The 20,986-nt window shown below is 39.7% G+C and overlaps 1 protein-coding gene across 1 annotated transcript in view; it reads right to left on the bottom strand.

Moving 5' to 3' along the window:
* tgfbr3 (transforming growth factor, beta receptor III) overlaps window positions 1-20,986 on the bottom strand; it is a 72,088-nt gene that overhangs the window by 46,892 nt on the left and 4,210 nt on the right. The window contains exons 2-3 of the mRNA XM_056378325.1: window positions 19,695-19,875; window positions 3,257-3,444 (exon numbers count right to left, since the gene is read on the bottom strand). Of these exons, the coding sequence (XP_056234300.1) occupies window positions 3,257-3,444; window positions 19,695-19,755 (249 nt within the window). The 5' untranslated portion in view covers window positions 19,756-19,875. The remainder of the gene's footprint in view (window positions 1-3,256; window positions 3,445-19,694; window positions 19,876-20,986) is intronic.

The raw sequence follows: 20,986 nt of genomic DNA on the forward strand, positions 1-20,986 counted from the left end.
GCTTTAAATCCGTATAAATAAACTCTGTAGAAGACTGAAAAATATTTACTTTGGACAAAGTAGCAAACAAAAGCATACAAAAATCAGTTTTACAGCCGTTGTCAGTTGACTGTATCTATGAACCATTATTTGGTTCATCACTATCAGCAGAGGGGTCTCTCGAGAGCAAGTAAAAACAAGATTTAGCCAGCCAGTCTCATGGGCTGGGACAGCTTTCATTTCTACTAAAATATGGTTATGATTGTTTGGTTTTCTGCCGTGTCCTTTAATAACAGGAAAGATCCTTCCTGCATTTCATTTTGCCTTGCACTCAATCATCTGTCTCATAAAAGGCCAGTCAGACAGGCGGTCAGAGAAATACCTGAAGGTTTGAATGCATGCGACCAGCTATCTTATCTGACAGCAGGTGCAAACAAAAGCCAATTCGATTTGTTTTGAATGTGTTGTTTTGTGAATATCCATCTGCGTTAAATCATAATTTTCATAATCATAATATTTAGAGCCTTGCCTGGTCAAACACCCCAGTATATTGCTGACCTCCTGCTCCCTTATACGGCCAATGGGGCTCTCAGATCTGCTGAAGAAAAATTACTGGCTGTCCTTCATACCTGCTATAAAACCAGAGGTGACAGTGCTTTTCAAGCTGTTGCACCCGATTTATGGAATGCTCTCAATTTATCATTGTAATCCCCAGACTCCTGTGACATCTTTATGAAGCAGCTGAAAACGTTTTTATTCCAACAGGCTTTTGGTTAGCTTGTCTGAAAAGCTGCTCCATTTTATTGCTTTTTATTGGTCTATTTCTCTGTCTGTGTTTGGAACTTTTTTGCTTTTTTTATTGATGTAAAGCACTTTTTGATTTTGTATCTGTGAAAGGTGCCATGCAAATACACTTTGCTTGCTTACCTACTTATATTTGCAGTTAGATGAAACACAGCAAAACACTCAGAGGAGAATATGTTGTGATTTAAGTGGTGATACGTACACCACCCAAATCCATGCATTAAAATCCGTGTTTTGATGTGACAAAATCACTGACATTTTGGGGGAAATTATACAAAGTTTACACCAGGGACAGTACATCTTACTTAGAAAAACACCAACTTCCAAAGCAACTTAGCATTAAGCCAACTGTAAACCACCTAGCCAATGAAAAACAAGTCTCTCATTATACACTGTATCTCTGTGACAGGCAGACAAACAGACAAGGCTGTGTTGTCCTTCCTCCTATTGGAGCTCAACAACACAACAACACTGACATATTTTTGTTTCTGGAAAAAAGTATTTATTTATTTATTTTCTGAGGATCAAATTGAAGAGAAAGAGTTCCTGTTTTTATTACAAATCATCTTTGGCAGAATTTATCTCCACAAGCAACTCTTTGTTTTTAGAAGTTAAGCATCCTACTCTAAAAGGGAGATGATAAAAGTCTTCCTTTTATAGTTAGATGCATAAAGTGTATTTCAAGCCACTAACTTTTTTCTTTGTATTTGAAAGAAATCTGATTGGCTATTCCCCATGCAGTGTATGCTTGCACAACCATTGACCACATTACAATTAAATAAATACAGATTGTCAGCTGGATTTGTCTTTGTGATAACTCATCGGTAAACTTTGCTAGTTACTATAAAGCAGGGAAGAGTATGTATCCATCTCAATGTCAATGCTGAAACCTACGGCTCAGCCCAACGAATCTCAAATGTATAAGAAGCCCTGTAACTGCTTCAACTACTACATTACACTAAACGTGACAGATTAAAAAAAGATCATTCCATTTTCATTATTATGATCACAGAAATTATCATTTGAGTTCATGTTGTAAAGCTTCAGAACAAGCACAGCCACTGAAACCGGAGGGTAATTTCTCTCTTTACCTGCTGATGCAGCACACTCACACACACACCACTGTGTTTCTGTGTATTTGGAAACGTTTGAGCATACATCAGCAGCAAAATTGCATTGGCAAGTCTATACATGCAGCTTTTCTCACTGCTGTGATGGAGGGGGGTGGGAACTTGGGACAGTTTAAAGTACAGACACAGCATTTTCGAAGGCCTTGGGCCCATGATTCATCTTCAAACTATGACGAACTTTGGGGAGTCATGCCACGAGACATGCTGTATAACACCTGAGGACAGGGAGTGGTTTAAAAACCAACACAACGTTTGGAACACTATTAGGAGATGTGCTGACAGTTTGACTGAGTGCACTAAACAGACCTGCACAAAACAAGTAAATGGTTGGAAGGTACTAACCATTTTCTTCTTCTTTCACCCTTTGGAAAGTTATGCATTAGATAAGGTAAAGCCCAAGTGACCATCAGGTTTGGCTTGTGGATTCTCCAATGTAGGTCTCCAGCATTTTAAAATGACAACATTTTGCTGTTAATAAATACGTTTCAATAAAGCTGCAACAATCACTCACGGGGTCCAGTTCATCATTGGGGAACTTTAACACAAAGTATTGTGCCTTTGACTCATAGGAAGCTGTACTGATGGTGAAGCTGAGGGTAACGCATTGCTTATTAGCTGTGTAGCACCTTCCACTCTTATTTAACCTCCTTTTATAAACTACTCCACAGCAGAGGAATGATTTGCAGACAGGATATCATTACAAACATATTACAAACATAGAGTGGGGTACACTGTATCTATTGAGTAAACCGTTTGAACTTACTGTTTAAATTTATTGGATTTGCTAACCAGCAATTAATAAACTTGCTAGCTCACAGAGCTTTTTTCCTTCTTTCAATATCTCTTTGTTGACTGACACGGTGTGCACACTCAAGGGACGAAAACGTGTCAGTTCCAGTGAAGCTCGGACATCTATTGTGACTGACTACCGCTAACATTAGCATTTTTCCCGGCTTGCTAGTATGTTAGCTGGTAGCTCACCAACTACAGTACTCGTGTGGACGGGTTAATGAAATTCTCTGTGTGAGGCCTTTACTCCCCTGGCCAAGATGCTTCTTCTAAGCAAGAGGGAAAAAGGACTGTTGGACTCTTGATAATGGCTGCCCATTATCAAGAGTCACTGATTGATGAAACAGAGCAAACAAAGGCTGCGGAGAGTTCAAGTGCAGCAAATCTTGCACTCTTTATCAGATTGAACAATAAAGTCACCAGATGAATGAATGAATAATGAGAGTAAATATAATATAAATAATAATATGAAAGCTCAGATCTTAACTGAAGAGTTAATTATGGCAGTAGCAAATATAACACAAGTTTAGTGTCTTTTACTAGAGATGACTCACTTCTGCCGGGGTGTTGTCTGGTCCCTCTGGAGCATGTCCTCTCAGGTTGATGATGTGGACCTCCTGAGGGAGGCTGGCGGTGCCCCTGCTTGCACAGCCTGACAGGGCGGTGAAGCTCTTCAACGAGGCCTGCACCGGGTGTCCCATCCCCACCGGCAGCAGCTCACATGGGCTGCGAAACAAAGGCCCTGCAGTGATGAACAAGAGAATAATGTGAGTACTAAAGGCAGCAGCACGTGTGGGATTCAAATGCCCTGTCTCACATGATGTCGACTTATTTATGTTAAGCTTGTATGCACTTTCTTCTAGTGTACATAGTGATGTCCCGTGGTCATAATGATATACTAAAGAGAAAAAGTCATTGTTATTGATGCATGGTGTTGGAGTTGGTGGTGGGCTGGCTTGAATATTTTGATATATTTTTTGATGTGTACAGCACAGTAAATACTGACTCTGTCTGCCAACAAATTTTACATCAATGTACGTCAACGCTGTTTTTCTCAGTCCCTTATAATGTACAGTAGTTTTTTCCTCTGAACATCTATAGACTGCTTTCTTTTACTCTCTAGTATGTGCTCTCATTTCAGTCTCAGACATCACAGCAGTCACAACTACAAAAAAAAAACAGTGACTGAGCTCCGTCAATTTCAGTTTCAGTTTCAGTTTAATTTATTTCGAACAAGTGCGAGTAACACCACAAAGTAAACTGAAAAACAAACAAATGCAATGACAATAGTCAAAACAAAAATAATAATGTGAACCCAACATGTCCGAAAAGGAGTAGGAAGAAGCATAGGCTTATTTAAACCTACACCTTCTCCACTACTCAATTATCAATCTTTCTCCCCAAACATATATATTTACAAAAAAAAAAAGATCAAGCAGAACAGCACTCAGCACGGTGCAAAGGCACTGAAGCCCAATCTGTTGGGTCTCTATCTGTGTTGCGTCTACTCCACAGTAAGCTGCAATGAACAGTTCAGTGATTGACTTGACTTAAACACAGATTCACTAATATTAACAGGATGGCACTTAAGATCCACATTAGCTATTGCATGATACAGAATGTCTGATTCTTCAGCCACAAACTTTCAGGTGGTTAACAGCTTCACCACAGACTGTGATCTTCCTGTGTATAAACTTTATTTGCATTTAACATCCGTATGAACCACATAAACAAATCCAGGATGTTAATCACAGATACACCCATCTCACATGAAGTCAGGGTGGCAAAAAAGAAAAAAAAAAAAAGAACGCACAGCGCTGAGTTTTGAGTGAGGCAACAAACATCTCTTTTCCTTTAGAAAGTCATGTATACGATGAGAATGTCTGTGGTCAGGGTTTTTTTTTCTCAGGGTCTGACCGTGTATTTTACCCCCACACCCTTGTGCCAGCCAAGGCTCCGCTCATATTTCAAACACATGGCGCTAAAGACGCAAAGGTTGCCAATAGCAATCAGATGGAACATTTGGAAATAATTAAAGACGAAGTGAAAGACAGCTAGATAACAATGTTAAATTCTCCCCAGCTGACTCAAAAACACAGTGCCTCAGCGAAGGGGTACAGCTAGGGGGAAAATCTTTTTCTTTTTTTTTCTTTTGTGCTCAGAACACATAGCTATTGTTTTCACTTTCCGTAATGTCCAATAAGCCTATGTTAGATCAACATAATGCCAGAGATCATGGCATAGCTCCCCTCTCCTTGTTGTGAGAAAAACACAGATGCTTTATTGTTACCATATTTGTCTCTTGAGACAAATATGAGCCCTTGACATATGTCTCAACCTGAACTTTGTGCTGCCTGTGAATTCACTCCAAGTCTATAGAGATTAACTTTGAATTTCTTATTGGGAGCAAACATATATAAAAATATGGCAAGGTCTTGCTATAGTGATAAAAGCACAGAGCTTAATGGCAAAAACCTGTGGTGCATCAGTATTCCAGCCCCCGCCTAACCCCCCCCCCCCCCCCCTTTTCCTCCCAAAGGACCGAAGCCTATTCCCTCTCTAACCATGTCATCATGCCTCACTCCCACAAACAGGTCTGAGGGCACTCCAACTCACTTTTTCCCCTCACACATGGAGAATAACAAACAACTGCCAGACAAACAAAGAAAAACGAAGTTCTTTCTGGGAGACTGCCAAAAGATTACGATACTTATTGGGCAATGATCTGATTTTTTACGTGCTTACAAATCCAACAGAAAAGGGAGGAATAAAGGAGGAAAAGGTACCACATAGATAGAGAAGTAGGGCATTCAGAGCGTCATGGTCTTGTTTTTGCCAAGCCTGTGAAAGGTAATATTAGTTTCCAATACTTTCTTCCAGAGCAAGAAATATAACCAAATACAAAATAGATTCCATGGACTATCACTGAGCACATTCTTGACCAGCAGAGGAAAAAGGGCCTCTTAACTGTCATGACACTAAGGCTATTTCTCTTGCACCTCCAAACACTTACATTTTTAACCAAAATCTGATATTTTTTTGGCAACTTGGAGGAAGCAGAAATTAAGATGTAAACCCATCCCTGTTATATAATCTTTAAAGTTGAGCAAACTTGAGAGTTGAACAATTATTTACACATCCAGTGGATACAGAGCAACATAAGCATTAATTTAGAGTCATGTTTTTAACCACATGATGAATATAAGTCCAATATCCACTCTCCTATTAGCTGTAGTTTAGTCTTCACCAACTCTTGCAAGGAAATATTTAGCTCTTTAGCTGTTAAATGCTGAACTATGTTCAACAGCTAGCTGCTAACTTTATCTGTTTAGTGTTCAGTGCTACACTGCAGTGTCTAGGGGCAACTAGTCGGGGTTTCAGGTGCCAGTATATCACGGCTGGCTTTTCACCCCGCCTCCAACAGTGGCTGTTCAGAAATGGTATTGACATGTTTGCCCTAATAATCATTTCGGATAAAATTCAACTGATTAATATTTTAAAACGAACCAATTATGTTTATTAGATTTGGTTGATAAAAGCTTCACACAAACCATTCACAGCTATATGGATGTAGTCTTACTATGATAATCTATAGTGCGTGTATGGAAAAACCTTCAAAGTCATACATAACAACGGACAAATGCTTTCACCACTCATTCAGTTGAAGCCAGCTGAGTTCTAATCCCATCACATATGTCATTGCCATTAGCCTACAACCTAAAAGGACAGAAAAAAAATTATGGCGGAAATAAGGCTTGCATCTGTTCTCCCTGCCACAGCTTTGTGTCTTCTGTCACCTTGTCTGTCTGCCTCTCTCCCCCGCTTCTGTCTCCCCCCTCCTCTCCAGCCACCTTTTCTGTTTCCTCGGTCATCGATGGAGTACAGTGTATGTCCTGTCCAGCTGCTGCTAGTGCCTTTTAGCTGGCCAGGCCAAACGCCCACAGCAGAGGAATGAGAGAAACTGTTGTTCACTCTGCCAGAAAAACAAGTCCAGCCTGAGTCTACCAGACACTCTGCAGACGATACCACAAATACCTCCTTAACCCGACATATACGCCGAAATCTTATGGTAAATCTGGTGTTCCAGCCAGGACAGTAACCTCTAAACTTTGGTTAACATCCTTAGAGAGATGCAATAAGAGAACGCTGCACAAAAGATGGCAGCGGAGAACGTAACACTAACTCTACCCTTCAATAACACATACAAAAACAGGTGTGTCCTTCCCTTTTGTACCTTGTAGATTACCACACTATTTTGGTACCACAGTACCAAATTACCAGTAAACTGACTATACAACTGTATTGTAAGATACAAATTAATATCTCCAAACCACATCAAATTACAGGAAAACAATCTATTACCAAATGCAGGGTAATTGCAGCATACTTTTGGGACTTAGCATAATTTTGAAAATAATAGAATAAAGTGGTTAGATGCTTCATTTCAACAGGATCTGGCAAAAATCGGACACATGGTATCTGAGGTACTGGACTGTATAAAGATGAATGATCCTGTACCTTCATGATGCTGTACATCCATCTCAAACCTGCCAACCATGGCAAACTGACCCTGCATCTCTGAACTCCAATAAAAACAGGGGGTCTATCTATGCATTTCTTAGAGAATTCATTTTGTTAACATTCATGGAAGTCTAGTTGTCACAGAAGTGTCTGTGTCAAGTTAAATCAGATCAAATGCTAACATGGACAACAAGTCCAGCGTCCGATCTGACTGAACAGACTCAACATCAACATCTCATCATCACTCCAATCCTTCCGTCCTGCCCAGCTGCGAGGTCAAGTCACATTCACTATTTCAAATAACTGAAATCATTTGAATGGTTAACCACTGGATGATATGTTTAAAATAGGATTTCAAAAGTAATAGCTCAAGCTGTACAAGGATCTGTTTTTGTATTGTAATATTTGCAATGTTATGGACATTTTAACTTTTGTCAATGTAGAGTCTCTGAAAATGCCTCATGGAGATTCAGCACACTTCTCTCACACCTTCACATCTGCTCTCTTAGCTTTGCATGCTTGGATTTCTGACACTGTTTAAACAAGGGACAGATCTCAAAGTGACAGAAAAAAAATACACCACAAACTGAACTAGACTGGGTACCACCCACTGACCCTCCACTGCTCTGTGTTTCACACGCAAACAAAACACTGTGCAGGAGATATTCGTGTGTTGTAACAGGGCTCAAAGGGGGCATTTTGACAACTGCCAGACATGCAGCAAACAAACAAAGGATCAGAAGTGGTTCAGAATTTATTTAGCCAACAGGGTCTATCCAAAGATTATCAGCAACAATCCTCGATCCTGCATGTCAGCTGGGGACATCTCTATGTGGCCACCATCACCACCTTAAACATGAAATGTACTCTTGTAAAGACAAAGAGATGACTGTCTTCACTGCAGTCAGAAGACAGGTTGCATTTCGCTAACTTTAAAAGTCACAGGCATCAGAACTGACAACTACGACAATAGTCACACATGTGAAAAACCACATATAATAGAAAGAGCGTGCTGTGGTTTCACTTGTGAAATTCAGAAGAATTCACTAGGTGGAAAAAATAACAGACTTATTCAGATATAGATCTTATTCAAACGTTCATTGCTACGTTCAGCCTCTAAATGTAGGATGGCACAGAAAGTGAAAATGATTTTTGCCCAAGCCACTTGTGCCTCATACTCTTCAACTTACTGGTTACCATGATAATGGCATATATAGTTTAAACATATGGGTATTAAAATAATCAATATACACAATATTCAGTACCTGATAAAAAAAAAAAAGTATTGAATCCTGTCACTGCAACAGACACACTAATAAAAGACTCTATAATAATACCACATTTTGGTTTATTGTGCCAAACAGATGGAAATCAGATGCTAGACTTTAGCAACACATAGCAGATTGGTGCGGGTGTCTTAACGGGAACACTGTAAACTAGAAAGAGCTACATTTTCTGAGGAAAATTGTGTGCCTGCTGATTAATATTTCAAGTTAAAACATTTGATATATTAAAGAAAACTCAAGTGGGGGTGGCAGTCAAAATACACTGAAGCGCTTAAAGAAGTTGAGTTTTATAGAAGCACAGAATAAAGTTGGAGTATCAGTTGAATTCTCTGTTGAAAATCAAGCACTGAAAGGAGTTGAAATCACAAAGTGTAAGTGAGAGAGTCTTATTCTTTAATTCTTAGTAAAGAATAGGAGAAGAGATGAAAGCAGCAGAACTGTAAGTTGACCAGTACTGTGCTGAAAGCAGATGAAATGTCAGTTAAAGAGTAAGAGATGAAAGCAGATGAAATGTCAGTCTACATGTAGGTGGTAAATCAAAGTGGGAGCAGTGGAGACAGTTCAAATCGCTTTAAGAAGCTTAAATGATTTTAAACAGTCACAGAACTTTAAGTTATAATTTGGCTTATTTTATTGACTAAACAGTGGCGCTTTCTTACGTTATGTTTTCACCTGTCTGTTTGTTTGTTTGTCAGCAGGATTGCACAAAAAGTACTGAACCGATTTGCACCAAACTCGGTGGCGGGATGGGGCATGTACCAGGGAAGAACTCATTACAAGCTTGACAGACATGTGTAGGATTGTTTAGCCAGGACCATATCCAGGGTTCCCCATAATGTGGCTCAATCTACACAATGAGAAAAGGATATGAACATGAAAGGTTAATACCAGTGACTGACGTGCACCTTACCCTTTTTCTTTTTCTCCTACCCACCCCCAGCTCAATGTTTATTTCTTCAATTATGCCTTTTTGAGGGATTAACACCAGACATACACATACACACACTGTTTCTAGCAGACACACTGGATATGGTATTACAAGACCACATGCAAGAGGAATTTATTTTCTGTAAAAGGATATTAATTATTTTCTGTTATTATTATTCACTGCCTAAAATGTATTTAGGCTTTGGCTGTGATATTGTTAGAGGTAGGTCAGGAAGTAAAAATAGTAAATCAAAATTAAAAAGGGAGAGACTGCATAAATAGGCCACTTTTCAGTCTTTGGCAGGCTACTTTTGCATTTTAACCTCCTTTGTGATTTAAGCACCAATATCTCTTTCAGACATGCTTTTAAGTCCAACAGATTGTCATTGCGGACTATTAAAACGTGTAATAAAACGAAGGTGATCAAAAGTCCTGCTTTCTTTTTCACACCGCTCAGACTACAAAAGGGAAAAAAACAATCACTATGTAAACTGACATTATGCAGACGCCTGGTTGTCTTGCAGTTCTTGAAAACGATCTGTCTTAAGAATCAAAACCAGGCTTGTACTAAAAAATAATTGCAAAAATATCAGGGAAATTAGAGAATTACAACTATTTGGGGCTCAAAAAGGACTTTAAAAAAAATGTGCCTACATCCATAACAGAAACAATGTTGTAATCAGTTTGTAATGGTCTGAAGTCTGTGTTTGTACTTCCACTGAGGATATCAATATGACCACATTCTGAAGTGAATACTTCAATATCATGTGGGCTGATGTCATATTATCAAAGGTTAGTATCTGTGATTACTCCACCAACAAAATGGATGGAACAAAAATTTATAGAAGTTAGTAGGAAAAAAACTGAACTGAAAGATATACTTTGTCAGTATCAGATATTGCAGTTTTTCTTTTGTTTGACCTATGAAATGTTGTAGAAAGTATTGGAAAATGCCAAATACAATTTCTTAAAGCCCAAGTTGACTTCTTCTAATGTCTTGTTTTGTCTGCCCAATAGTCCAGAATTTAAAAATATTCAATTTAATATCAATTAAAACCAAGACCACTATTAAAAAGCAAGAACTTCTTTTGGTTGACCAATTGATTAATCATTTAATATCTAGACAAAATTCTCTTTTATACTGTATCATCAAAGCTTCTGTCAAGTTCTGGTCAAACTCCAAGGTTGAACCTACTTTATTCAGGTCCTAAAATTGAAAAGTGGACCGTGTGTTTATCTTTAAATTTCAGTTTGAAAGAGTAGAAAAGTAGGACCCTCGCTGCTAGGTTCATTTATCAACACAGTCCTCTCATATCTTACTAGAGATAAGTGCCTCTGTTTCCAGAGAATGCACTTTGTTGCTTTCCACACTGTGGCACTGAGCCAAGATTTGGGTACAGGAAGTGATGTCAGTCTGTGTGCCAGTTAGGGACAAATCTGATATTCCCACAAAGCCATTTCCGAAGATAAACAAACAGAACCTTCCCCCTGTGTGTGCATACACATCCTCACATGTCGAGTTCCCAGTATCCTTCAGCAAGCAGGCTGATTGAGTTTCTTCAGATGCATAAGAAAGTCAAAGCAGTGAATATAACTTTGCTCACGTCAACACCTGCCTCATAAAACCAATTCCATAATTCCCTATATGAAAAAAACAATGGAGCAGAGGAATAGACAATAATGAACCATAATGCATTTTGAATGCACTTCTCCAATAATGCAAAGATACAATAAGGCCAATTTAATTACAATAGATACAAAGTAGCTCAGAATGGCCTCTTTGCTTCCAATATCTGCTCGCTATCTAAGATATCCCAGTTCCCATATGAAGCACAGGATTAAATGAATCCTGTGGTCTTTTAACTGAAGGGCATGATTCCCATGAACCATGAACCACGCAAACCAGTTTAGGGAACGTAATATTCTGCCCGCTTTTGTTTTCCTAAGGGGCTTTGGACTGAAGAATCACTAGCTCTGCAGTGTTGACATTAGCGCAGCCCACTCACCCCTGAACCTTGAGCCACTACTACAGGAAGTGAGCAAAGCCTTTCATAAGGGTAGTGTAAGTTCACTTCATTGGCCTGCCTATGAAAAGGATTTATCTCTGGACTGTAAAATTGGAGGCATAAGAGGAGGAAGTTGGAATGGGATGAAGGGAGGAGGGCAGGAGTGAGCCCGAACACCATTAGGGAAGTCGTAAACTCCCCCATCAGAGTGTGAAATCTGAAGATATCCCACAAACCTGTCTGTAACTCAATCACCCAAACACTCTTCAGTGGTAGATTCATCAACCATAATCTTGTCAGCTGGCATACAATTGAAAAAACTGTTAAAAGACAGAAGTTTCAATAGATTGTATTCTATTATGGTGGGAGATGTGGCGCAAACAGAAGTATGGTTATGCAGGCAAAGTCTAAGTATGTTAACAGGTGTTCAGACAATAAATTACATTCATGTGGATGTAAAAGCTTCAGCAACAGTGAAGGCACTGAACACAAAGGAAAACAGAGTTCAAGGAAAAATGCATCTCTCATTTGCTAAGGCGTAGGTTTGGTCACAGTAAAGGAAAAAAGTAAATGACTTTTCCTGCATTTATATGCATATTAATCTAGTAAATCATTAATTATGAATACTTTCCATTATAATGACAGCATAACAAAAACAAGACGAAGAATCTACAGCCATACGAGTAGCTAAAAGGAAAAGTCTGGGTTTTCTTTTTTTACCCAATAAACATACCGAGTTTTATGTAATTTTTTCAATCCCCTAGTCTTCCTCTAAGTCTCTCCCACCATGAAGATAGGAAAGGTATTTTGTTGCCTCAGAGGCAAAACCCTGGGCAAAAAATCTTAGCTTAGCTCAAAAATGAGTTTATCTTGTCTGGATTTTGGTATCTGGACAGTAAGAGCAAACTGTTTATAGAGATTTTAGTAAACTGAAACTATAAAGTTACCTGTGGTTTCAAATGTCATGGCAGTAGGTTCACTTGTAAAAGACTTTATATTAAACAGCTTTGTTTGATAAAGATACAGTAGTTCATGTATTCTGTGCAATAAAAAATGTGGGTAAAACACTTTTCTGTTACAGACAGTGAGTCTGGTTTTGATTCATCAGCCCTGACAGATGGAGGGAGCACCTGTTGGTTAACCATCAGCATTGGTTGAAAAACATACACGACCAATTACGAGTAGCAAATGAACCCACGGGTAAGATGGAAGTGGGTACATTCCTCTCTACCTCTAAATGCAGACATACAGTAAATCAGAGGGCTTTGAAGAGATGGATGACAAGGCTTATTCCCACAGGAACACAGGAGCCACAATGTAAAGTGAGACAGCTGGGAGAGACCGAGAATGTGTGCATATGAATAAAGACTTTACTGGCTGGGCTACCAATGTATGTCTTTACTGATGGGTGCTGACATATGCTGTCTGGACCTATATTATCAAAGAACAAAAATGTTGTCAGCACAGTCAGCAAACAAGAACTGGCTGTTCGTGTATCTAAAACTAGCAAATGGATGAAACCAACAACCATTTGCACAAACTGGTCCAGTATCAGTAAATCAATATAAACCAATATAGTTAAGAAGACAGACTTAACACTACAGATGTAGTCAACTGGTTTAAAATGTAAATGTTTATGGGGGAGCGATGAATTATTGTCACATTCTGACTGGGGCCAGAAAAAGTGAAGGCTTGATTGGTAATGACAGAAAGAGTATAAAATGCTGCAGTGGCGCCAACAGTGTAGTGGCATATTATACAGTGGTTGTGTAAGCTGTCCACCAGACATGACTTTGGTGAGATATCATAAAGTGGAGTGCATCAGCCATCAGCTCATCCAGCACATTGGAGTACATAGTACTTATAGTACCTGAGCAGAACTGCCTCTGCTAAGTAAACAGGGCAACGTCTCTCCTGTTGCTTCAAGGGTATATCACTCATCAATCACAGATGCCTGCAAAAAAGTTTTTGACAGCAGCTTTGTGGGTGTTTGGGAGCAACCAACTAATCTACATTCACAAAGATTCAGACTCAGTAGGGGAGGCAGGGAAGGGTGCCTTGCTGGGGCTAGCTGGTTAGCATGCTAACTTCAGTAAAAGAAAATAAGTGATAGGAATAGAAGCAAAACAGGATTTAACATTGGTTTCTAGACTGCTAGGTTTACAGCTGTTAATGCTAATATTGGCTACGGAGCAATAGCAAACACTTGCATATAGCACCTTTAAGCTGTAGCCTGCTACCAGCTGTAGCTAATTCATGTTAATTCTGTGAGTTGGTCAAACAACAAAAAAGAAACTCTTGGTTTTTCTATGGTTAATTATGCTCTCTGCACACTGTCTGCTTGGCCAAAGGAGGTTCTGTGAAAGAATAGGCACCACTATTTATCATTTTTTAATGTTTAAAAAAAGTAACTAGCTAGCCAGCACGGAGCACTGCAGTTGTCGAGTCTAACACTAAATGACAGCTGCTGAACCTTTAAGCGTATCATATAATAATTTTAGTATGAGAAAAGGATTTTGTTAAAATCAATAATACCAAGCACATTCTTTCTTTGACATCAATCAAATAGCAGCCCAAAAAGATGTCTTTGTTCCTGTGATATTCTACAGAAACATCATCACTCAGAAACGATAACAGGGGCCTTTCACAAGCAGTAGGTTGCCATCAACAGAAAGCAAAGAGTGAAACAATGCTGGGCCTTTGTGCCAGTGTGTGAGCCCTGTGTGAAGGAGTCAGAAAGGTGGGAAAGGGCACGACAGGCAGCGTTTTCAAACAAGCTGGAAGGGGCTACATTCCACTGGGCTTCTCTCGTCTTCAGGAAAGACAGGGCAAAGAAGAAGAAAGACTTGTCAAATGCCTTTCTGCGTTGTGTATTAATATGTCGAAAGAATGCTGGCAGGGCCTCTTAACTGGACAGTTGACAAACTGAAAGTGCGATGAACAAAAGGTTAGGTGAACAGTTACCAGACAACAAATAAACTATGAAGAGAATTTATAAAATATAACTTAAAAAGTACAAAGACCAAAAGAAGTGTTGTTATTGTTTTTTGTCAACCTGCTTTAAAGTGGTATACCAAATAATCTAATTGGTATTTATTACTACAGCAACCAAGCAACTCCTGTCTCTATTATATTTCTGAAATCAAATTTTGAAAAACAAGTGGAAAAGGAGAATATTTCCAAGAGTGTGTGTTTGTGATCTGAGGCAAATATCATGCTCAGAGAAGGGCCCGCTGTCATTTTTTGGACAGACACTCCTGTTTTCCAAAGGACCTTTCCAAAATTAGGACATGGTCTTTCAGCAGGACTCATCTGGTGGAAATAGACTGGGGAAGGTGAGGCCCCAAGAGGGGCTGGTCTGATGAAAGACACCACCTGGAAACCTTCACCTACCATCCCATATTTTTTTGGAGATAAAGAGTCATGCACTCAAAAGTTGGCACCTTTGCAAAGTGATTAGGCAACTAAATTTCCCATAAACTCACACTGGTCATGGTTGAGAAATATAAACTACTCCACATCGTGACCTTTACAACATGATAGCACTACATATTTTTTCTCCAAAGGTTAAGTGAAGAGACAGAGTCCAGTTTTTCATTATTATTCTCTCTTTCTTCAATGAAGTCACACTTACTCTAACTCTCCCCAGCTCCAGTGGCTTCTTTTTTTTTTTTTTTTCTTTACCGGGCTGTGAAACACAATGGAAAACGCACAATCACCCCAGCTGTCTCTCATTACTGGCTCTGAACTAAATTATTTATACGCCTGCTTACTGGAACTATGGAGAGATAGAGAGGAAAGGGGGCTGGAGTCGGTTTACTCCTGCAGATTTGCGTAAGCGTTCCTCTTAATGGGAGGCTGACAAGAAATGACGAACCTGGATGAAAATATGAGATACAAGATCTGTCTGCTGCAGTTCATTCAAGTGCTCCCGCTTGAGTAAGTGTGTGTGCAAGAGAGAGAATCAAAGCAAGTGAGTAAGATTCACTTAAATCGGTATGTAAATACTCCACAATTCAATTTATACACTGCTTTTAATTAAAGTGGGTAATACTAGGGTGACCTGGGTTTAATGAGCAAGAGATGTAAACGGACAGAATGGCTGCCTCCTCCTTGACAGCGCTGTTAAGATAAAGGCCTCACCATGGGGGAGAGAAGACCTGTAATTAGACACACTCAGGACTCCCGTTGCTATGTAAACATCCCAACCACTCTGCCTAGCAGCACACTGCCTCTGTGCTGCGCTGCTCCAGCTCCTCTCATGAATCACAGGGCAACATCTGGTTTAGCATGCTGGAAGGGACTCTGTTGGTTTGGCAAACTGTACGTGTGTGGAGTGTGTCGATTTGGACCAGACGACCCACGCCTGCGCCGGCCTCTCTCCTCCCCCTGGCTATCCCACCTCTCAGATTACAGTGGTTGCACAATGCATTTTGGCAGCCCCCCTCTTGCTGGCCCTAAGAACACATTTTGGATATAGAGATGAACCTTTTGCTCAACTGTGGGGGGAAAAAACATCACAACCACTTTTGGCATCATAGTGACTCTTATCTGCCAAGAGTATACAAAAATGCAGACAGAGAGAAAGTTTACTTTACTGTAAAGACATTCATTTAAAAATTCTTAAGTTAAACATATGGACTGTGCACAATTGAATTCCTTTTTCCAGTTATTGTTATGTTTCACAATCCCAGTGTATAGACTAAAAACTTCTACAATGAATAGCTGAAGACAGATTCGCTCTGATTGCTTCGTCATTCATCAAGCTGCCCCATACGTAAAATCAGGAAAGGCTATAAGAGGAGGTGAAAGTACTTCTGCACTCAATAATACTGGTGTGTTTTTCAGCGAGCGATGCCCGGCGTTGTGCCTCCAGGATAACCAGCATCCTGCCGGAGCTGTTTCTGGCAAGTGCCTCAAATTAATATCTGGCAGGGCTCCTACAAGACTCTATTTCACTGCAAAACCCAAAGTCAGCCCGAAGCTCCACAATATATCCTTCATTAAATGACTATTTTGGCAAGTTGGGGAGACACAACCACAAAATGGTAGTAAGAATATGGAGAAAAAAAAGTTATAAACACCGAAAAGTAGAGTGAAGCAGCAGAGCAGAGACTTGAAATATTGACGTCAAGGTGCTCTCAGCCTGACTTTTAAGAGTTATGGGAGGCCCAGATCTTGGGTTGCATTACGCTGAGAGAAGACTCATTGCAGACTAATCTAAACATTACGTAAGAGCTGTCCTGACAAGTTTAGAGGGCAGATGTGACTGTTTACACAGATGCTGTGAGATGATAGAAATAGACAGAATAAGAAGAAAGATGGAAGATAGGCTGAAGGTGGTGGATAAAAAAATGATAAGCTTACAATTGACAGTTGGAAAATAACTTAATTTGTATAAAAGCAGGTGGAGGTCTTGTGGCATTGAAATTTGAATCAAAATGTGTTGATTGACATGCATTTTACCTGCTCAAAAATGAAGTGTTTGGATAACTCAGAGAATCTGAAGATTTGTCCATAAATCACTGGCTGCCAGTGCACTTTGGAGGAAAGGGCATTTGGTTGTCCAACTGTAAATATCTGTCCCTTGTGACACAGTACAACAATGCCTTGTGCCGTATGAGGAAGAATTTAGAGGAAAACTTCATACGTGACTTCATTGTGTTGGAGATCCTGGCATTGTGGAAGAAATTATGTTTGCTCTACCCACAGCACATACTGACTACACTGCTATTGTTTGAGTAAAATGCAGCTCTCTGGAGTGCGGTTCAAACCTCCAGAGAATGGAGAAGAACTTTTGAAATAATAACCTATGGCGGCAATCAGACTGAAAGCATGAAAAACACGAACCACACTTTTTTTGCTGCGCTAGTTATGTAGCACGCCTCCTACTGGGTAATCATTCCTGGGCTACCACAGAAAAACAATACGGGATGTTGCAGATTAAAGCTGGAGTGGGTTCAAATCCAAAGTCGTACGTTGTAAAACCAGTCTCTATAAACAAAACATACAACAATGTGAAAAATAGAAGAGGAATGTACAATAGATTCTCAGAGCGGGTCGTGCCACATTATAGCCAACTTGACATGTCTGTCATCAAACTGTGGGGCTGAGTGTCAGGCTTAGGTCAGCAAATTTAACATTTTGGTCAAGTTACCAAGCAACAAAAACCACTGTTGGATTTTGAAACCAATGTAGATGTTACAGCAGTGACAATTCCTCTAAATACAGCTAGTGGCCAACTCCACAACTTCAGACTCCACTCACTTCTAGTCAGTACAGATATGACCACAAACCCAATTCTCACCAGCAACAGAAAATCTATGGGTTTTTTTCTGCAATAAGGAAAATAGAAATGACTGAATAATTATTTTTATTGACTGTGCCATTGTCGTAGACTTTCCCATATTATATTCAACAAGTGCTAAGCCAGAGTGGTTGCCATGATGCGACCCTCTTTTTTACACCTTTGGCAGTTTAACAGACACATGAAATGAAGCCGAAATCATACATTTCCATGACCATGACAATGACAAACATAGAACTTGTGAGACTATTACATTTAAGTCTGGAAGAGAAATCCTAAGGACTTGACCGCTTGTTGGTCCGTTAACCTTTCTGGGGCCAGAGGCAGGTCAAAGTCACTGTATCCAGTGAAATTTCTCTACGTCAGTAAATTGACCAGCAGTAATTTCATACTGACATTTGTGGTTCCAAGGGGATGTAATCTAATGACTTTGGTGGTCCCCTGACATTTCCAAGTAGGTTCATGGTTGAAGGTAAAAATCTGACATGAACTCTTATGCCAACATTCCTGTCCACCTAAGGATGCACTGTAATAACGTTTTTGATCCCCTGACTTTTCCTCTAGTCCTCTATTCTCATCAGCCTCAGCTGTACTTTGTGTTTAGTGCTAATGAGCAAATGTTAGCATGCTTACATGCTTAAGATGCTGATGATCAACATTACCTGATAAAATTATGGCTATTTTAGCATGCTGGTGTTGGCATTGATCTCAAAGCACCAGTGTACCTACGTCCAGCCTCACGCTGCGGACTCTTAGCCACATCTTCTGTAAGTGGCAGAGGCCTACAACTCCAAATGGTATTATCAACATATCTGATATGCATTTTCTATGAGGATGTTCTATTTACATGAGTACATTTTCCTATGTCTTATAACAATAATAAAAATAAGAATAATCAAGTTTGTTTTCAAAGCACCTTTCAAAACCAATGTCACAAAGTGCTTTACACACAACAACAAAAAAGTTACATGATGCTTTTACAGGCCATTAGATTGATATCTGAAATGTGCAGCTTATAAACCATAAAAAGATGTCACACAAAAACATTCAAATTATCTAAAGGTTAAGCAATGAAAATTAGATTTAAGAAGTGAAAAGAAGATAGTGATTTGGTGAGTCTGAGCTCCAGAGCTTAGGTGCCCTAACATCAAAAGCACGATCTCCTCTGGTCTTAAATCTTAGAACAGTTAAATTAGCCAGTCATTGCATCCCGCAGCCTGACACAAAGGGGGCAATCTAAAGACCACAGAGGTGACTGTGACAAAGTAAAGTAAGTGGTAAGGTGTCACAGACATAAGTCTCAGCACTGTAGGAAACTGTTGCTCACACCGACAAAAATTACTGGACTATAAAAGGTCATGAGCAACATTCATGTTCTTCTAAGTGAGAGATACAGCATTGTATTTCTCATCAGTGAGATAAGGTTCGTAGGGTAGTTTGAGGCAGTATATGACATCATTCAGAGCCTTAAGTGAATTGATATGATACACTGATAGTGCACAGACATTTCGTGCATTCACCTCTGTAGCTGTTTTCTTGGTTATTCTCTCTCTCTCTCTCTCTCTCTCCCTCTCTATTTTTCCAGTCTAACGGCTGTAAATTACTGGGTGTTTGGCTGTATTTGAGTCTCATTCCAATCAATCTGACAGATACATGTAGGCCTACCGAGTCTTTGTGTTCTGAGATTGAACTTGTCAGCACTTTCTTAAAAGGTAAATCCCCCTTACTCACGATTCTGACAAGCACTGTCTAGAAAGGCATGCTGGGAGAAAGAGTGGAAAATCCGAGAGTATGGGCACAGCACGGCAAGTATTAGTGGATAGTCAGTGTAATTTGAATGGATAAAATTTTGGCTCAAAACAATGACAATTAAATTCAAACAACATCATGCATATCTGAGAACTGCAATATTTTTAGATACACATGGGGAGCAAGAGAAACTTACCTGCAGATGCCAGGCAACATATTGCAAGAAGTAACACGGGAATGGGGGATCTTCTAGCCATTTTGTTATTATCCTGCAGCTTCCAGTGTGAGGAAGGTAAGTGAACAGGCCTTTCTCCTGCTTTCCACAAGGATTTCCCTCTCTGTGAAGCGGCCTACAGGAAGTCAGCTTCAAGCTCCAGCTGCAAAGTGAACAAAAGTACAGAAAGTCAACCAGAAGAAGTATGTTGTATTTGAGCATGGCCAAACAGCAGGGGACTGGGCTCTGCTTAATATACGCAGTGTGCATGATGCGATGAGAATGAGCAGTTTGGAGACCAGGGGATTAATCCGGGAGGGTTAATTGGGGGTCATTTATGCTTCGTGGCGCACACACCTTTCCCGTGCCCACGGCTGGTGAGAGCGTAGGATGGCTGACTGACTTTCTGGGTGTGAAACACTCAGGAACATGCCACAGGTTATTAACACACTTTAACTGAGAGCATCAGGAAACACTGGATGCTCCAGTGGGGTCTTGAGTAAGCAGCTTAGTACCACCAAGCTAATCAGCATGACCTCGCCTCAAGCTTTAATTTTAGTAATCTAACCACAAACATTGACTGCCATGACAGCAAAAAAAAAAAAAATCATGTACTATTATACAGTAAGCATGTCCCACACTTTTGCACTCTACAGAGTTCATCTTAACCAACAAAAAATAATAGACAAGGCAAGTTTATTTATATAGCATCATTCAGACACAAGACAATTCAAAGTGCACAGTTACAGAGGAAATTTAAATACATTACAAATAAAACATTTAGATGACATTAAGGTTGCATTTAATAAATAAAACATATTTTAAAAGGAAATGTTAAAATTGCATAAAATCAGGTAAGAAACCTTCTCTTTAAGACGAGAACTTTTCATTTTCACCTAAGTGTGAACTAAATAAATTGAACATGCAAAATATAAAGTGCGAGTGACTCTAATCTGGAGTCAAACTGAAGTCTCCCCCTACATTCTCCGTGAATGTTTGACTTGTGCAATATCTGTGTGGGGGTGGCCACTGTTTGTTATATCACAGGCAGTCAACCAGATGAGGACTGATGTTGGTAGCCATCGCTATGTCCGATCTGTGATTCGAGGATACAGGCCTGTTGCTGTTAGTTTTGTAAGTCATTTACCATCTCCACATCTGCACCCAAGAAGGAGAGATTGCTAACGCTAGCTAGACCCCCTCCTTTCTATTATGTTGAACAAATATACTGAGTAGGGGGTGACACAGCATGAACAAAAAGTAACATCTTGTGA

The sequence above is a fragment of the Seriola aureovittata genome, chromosome 6 (genome assembly GCF_021018895.1).
Source record: "Seriola aureovittata isolate HTS-2021-v1 ecotype China chromosome 6, ASM2101889v1, whole genome shotgun sequence".
Classification (NCBI taxonomy): domain Eukaryota; kingdom Metazoa; phylum Chordata; class Actinopteri; order Carangiformes; family Carangidae; genus Seriola; species Seriola aureovittata.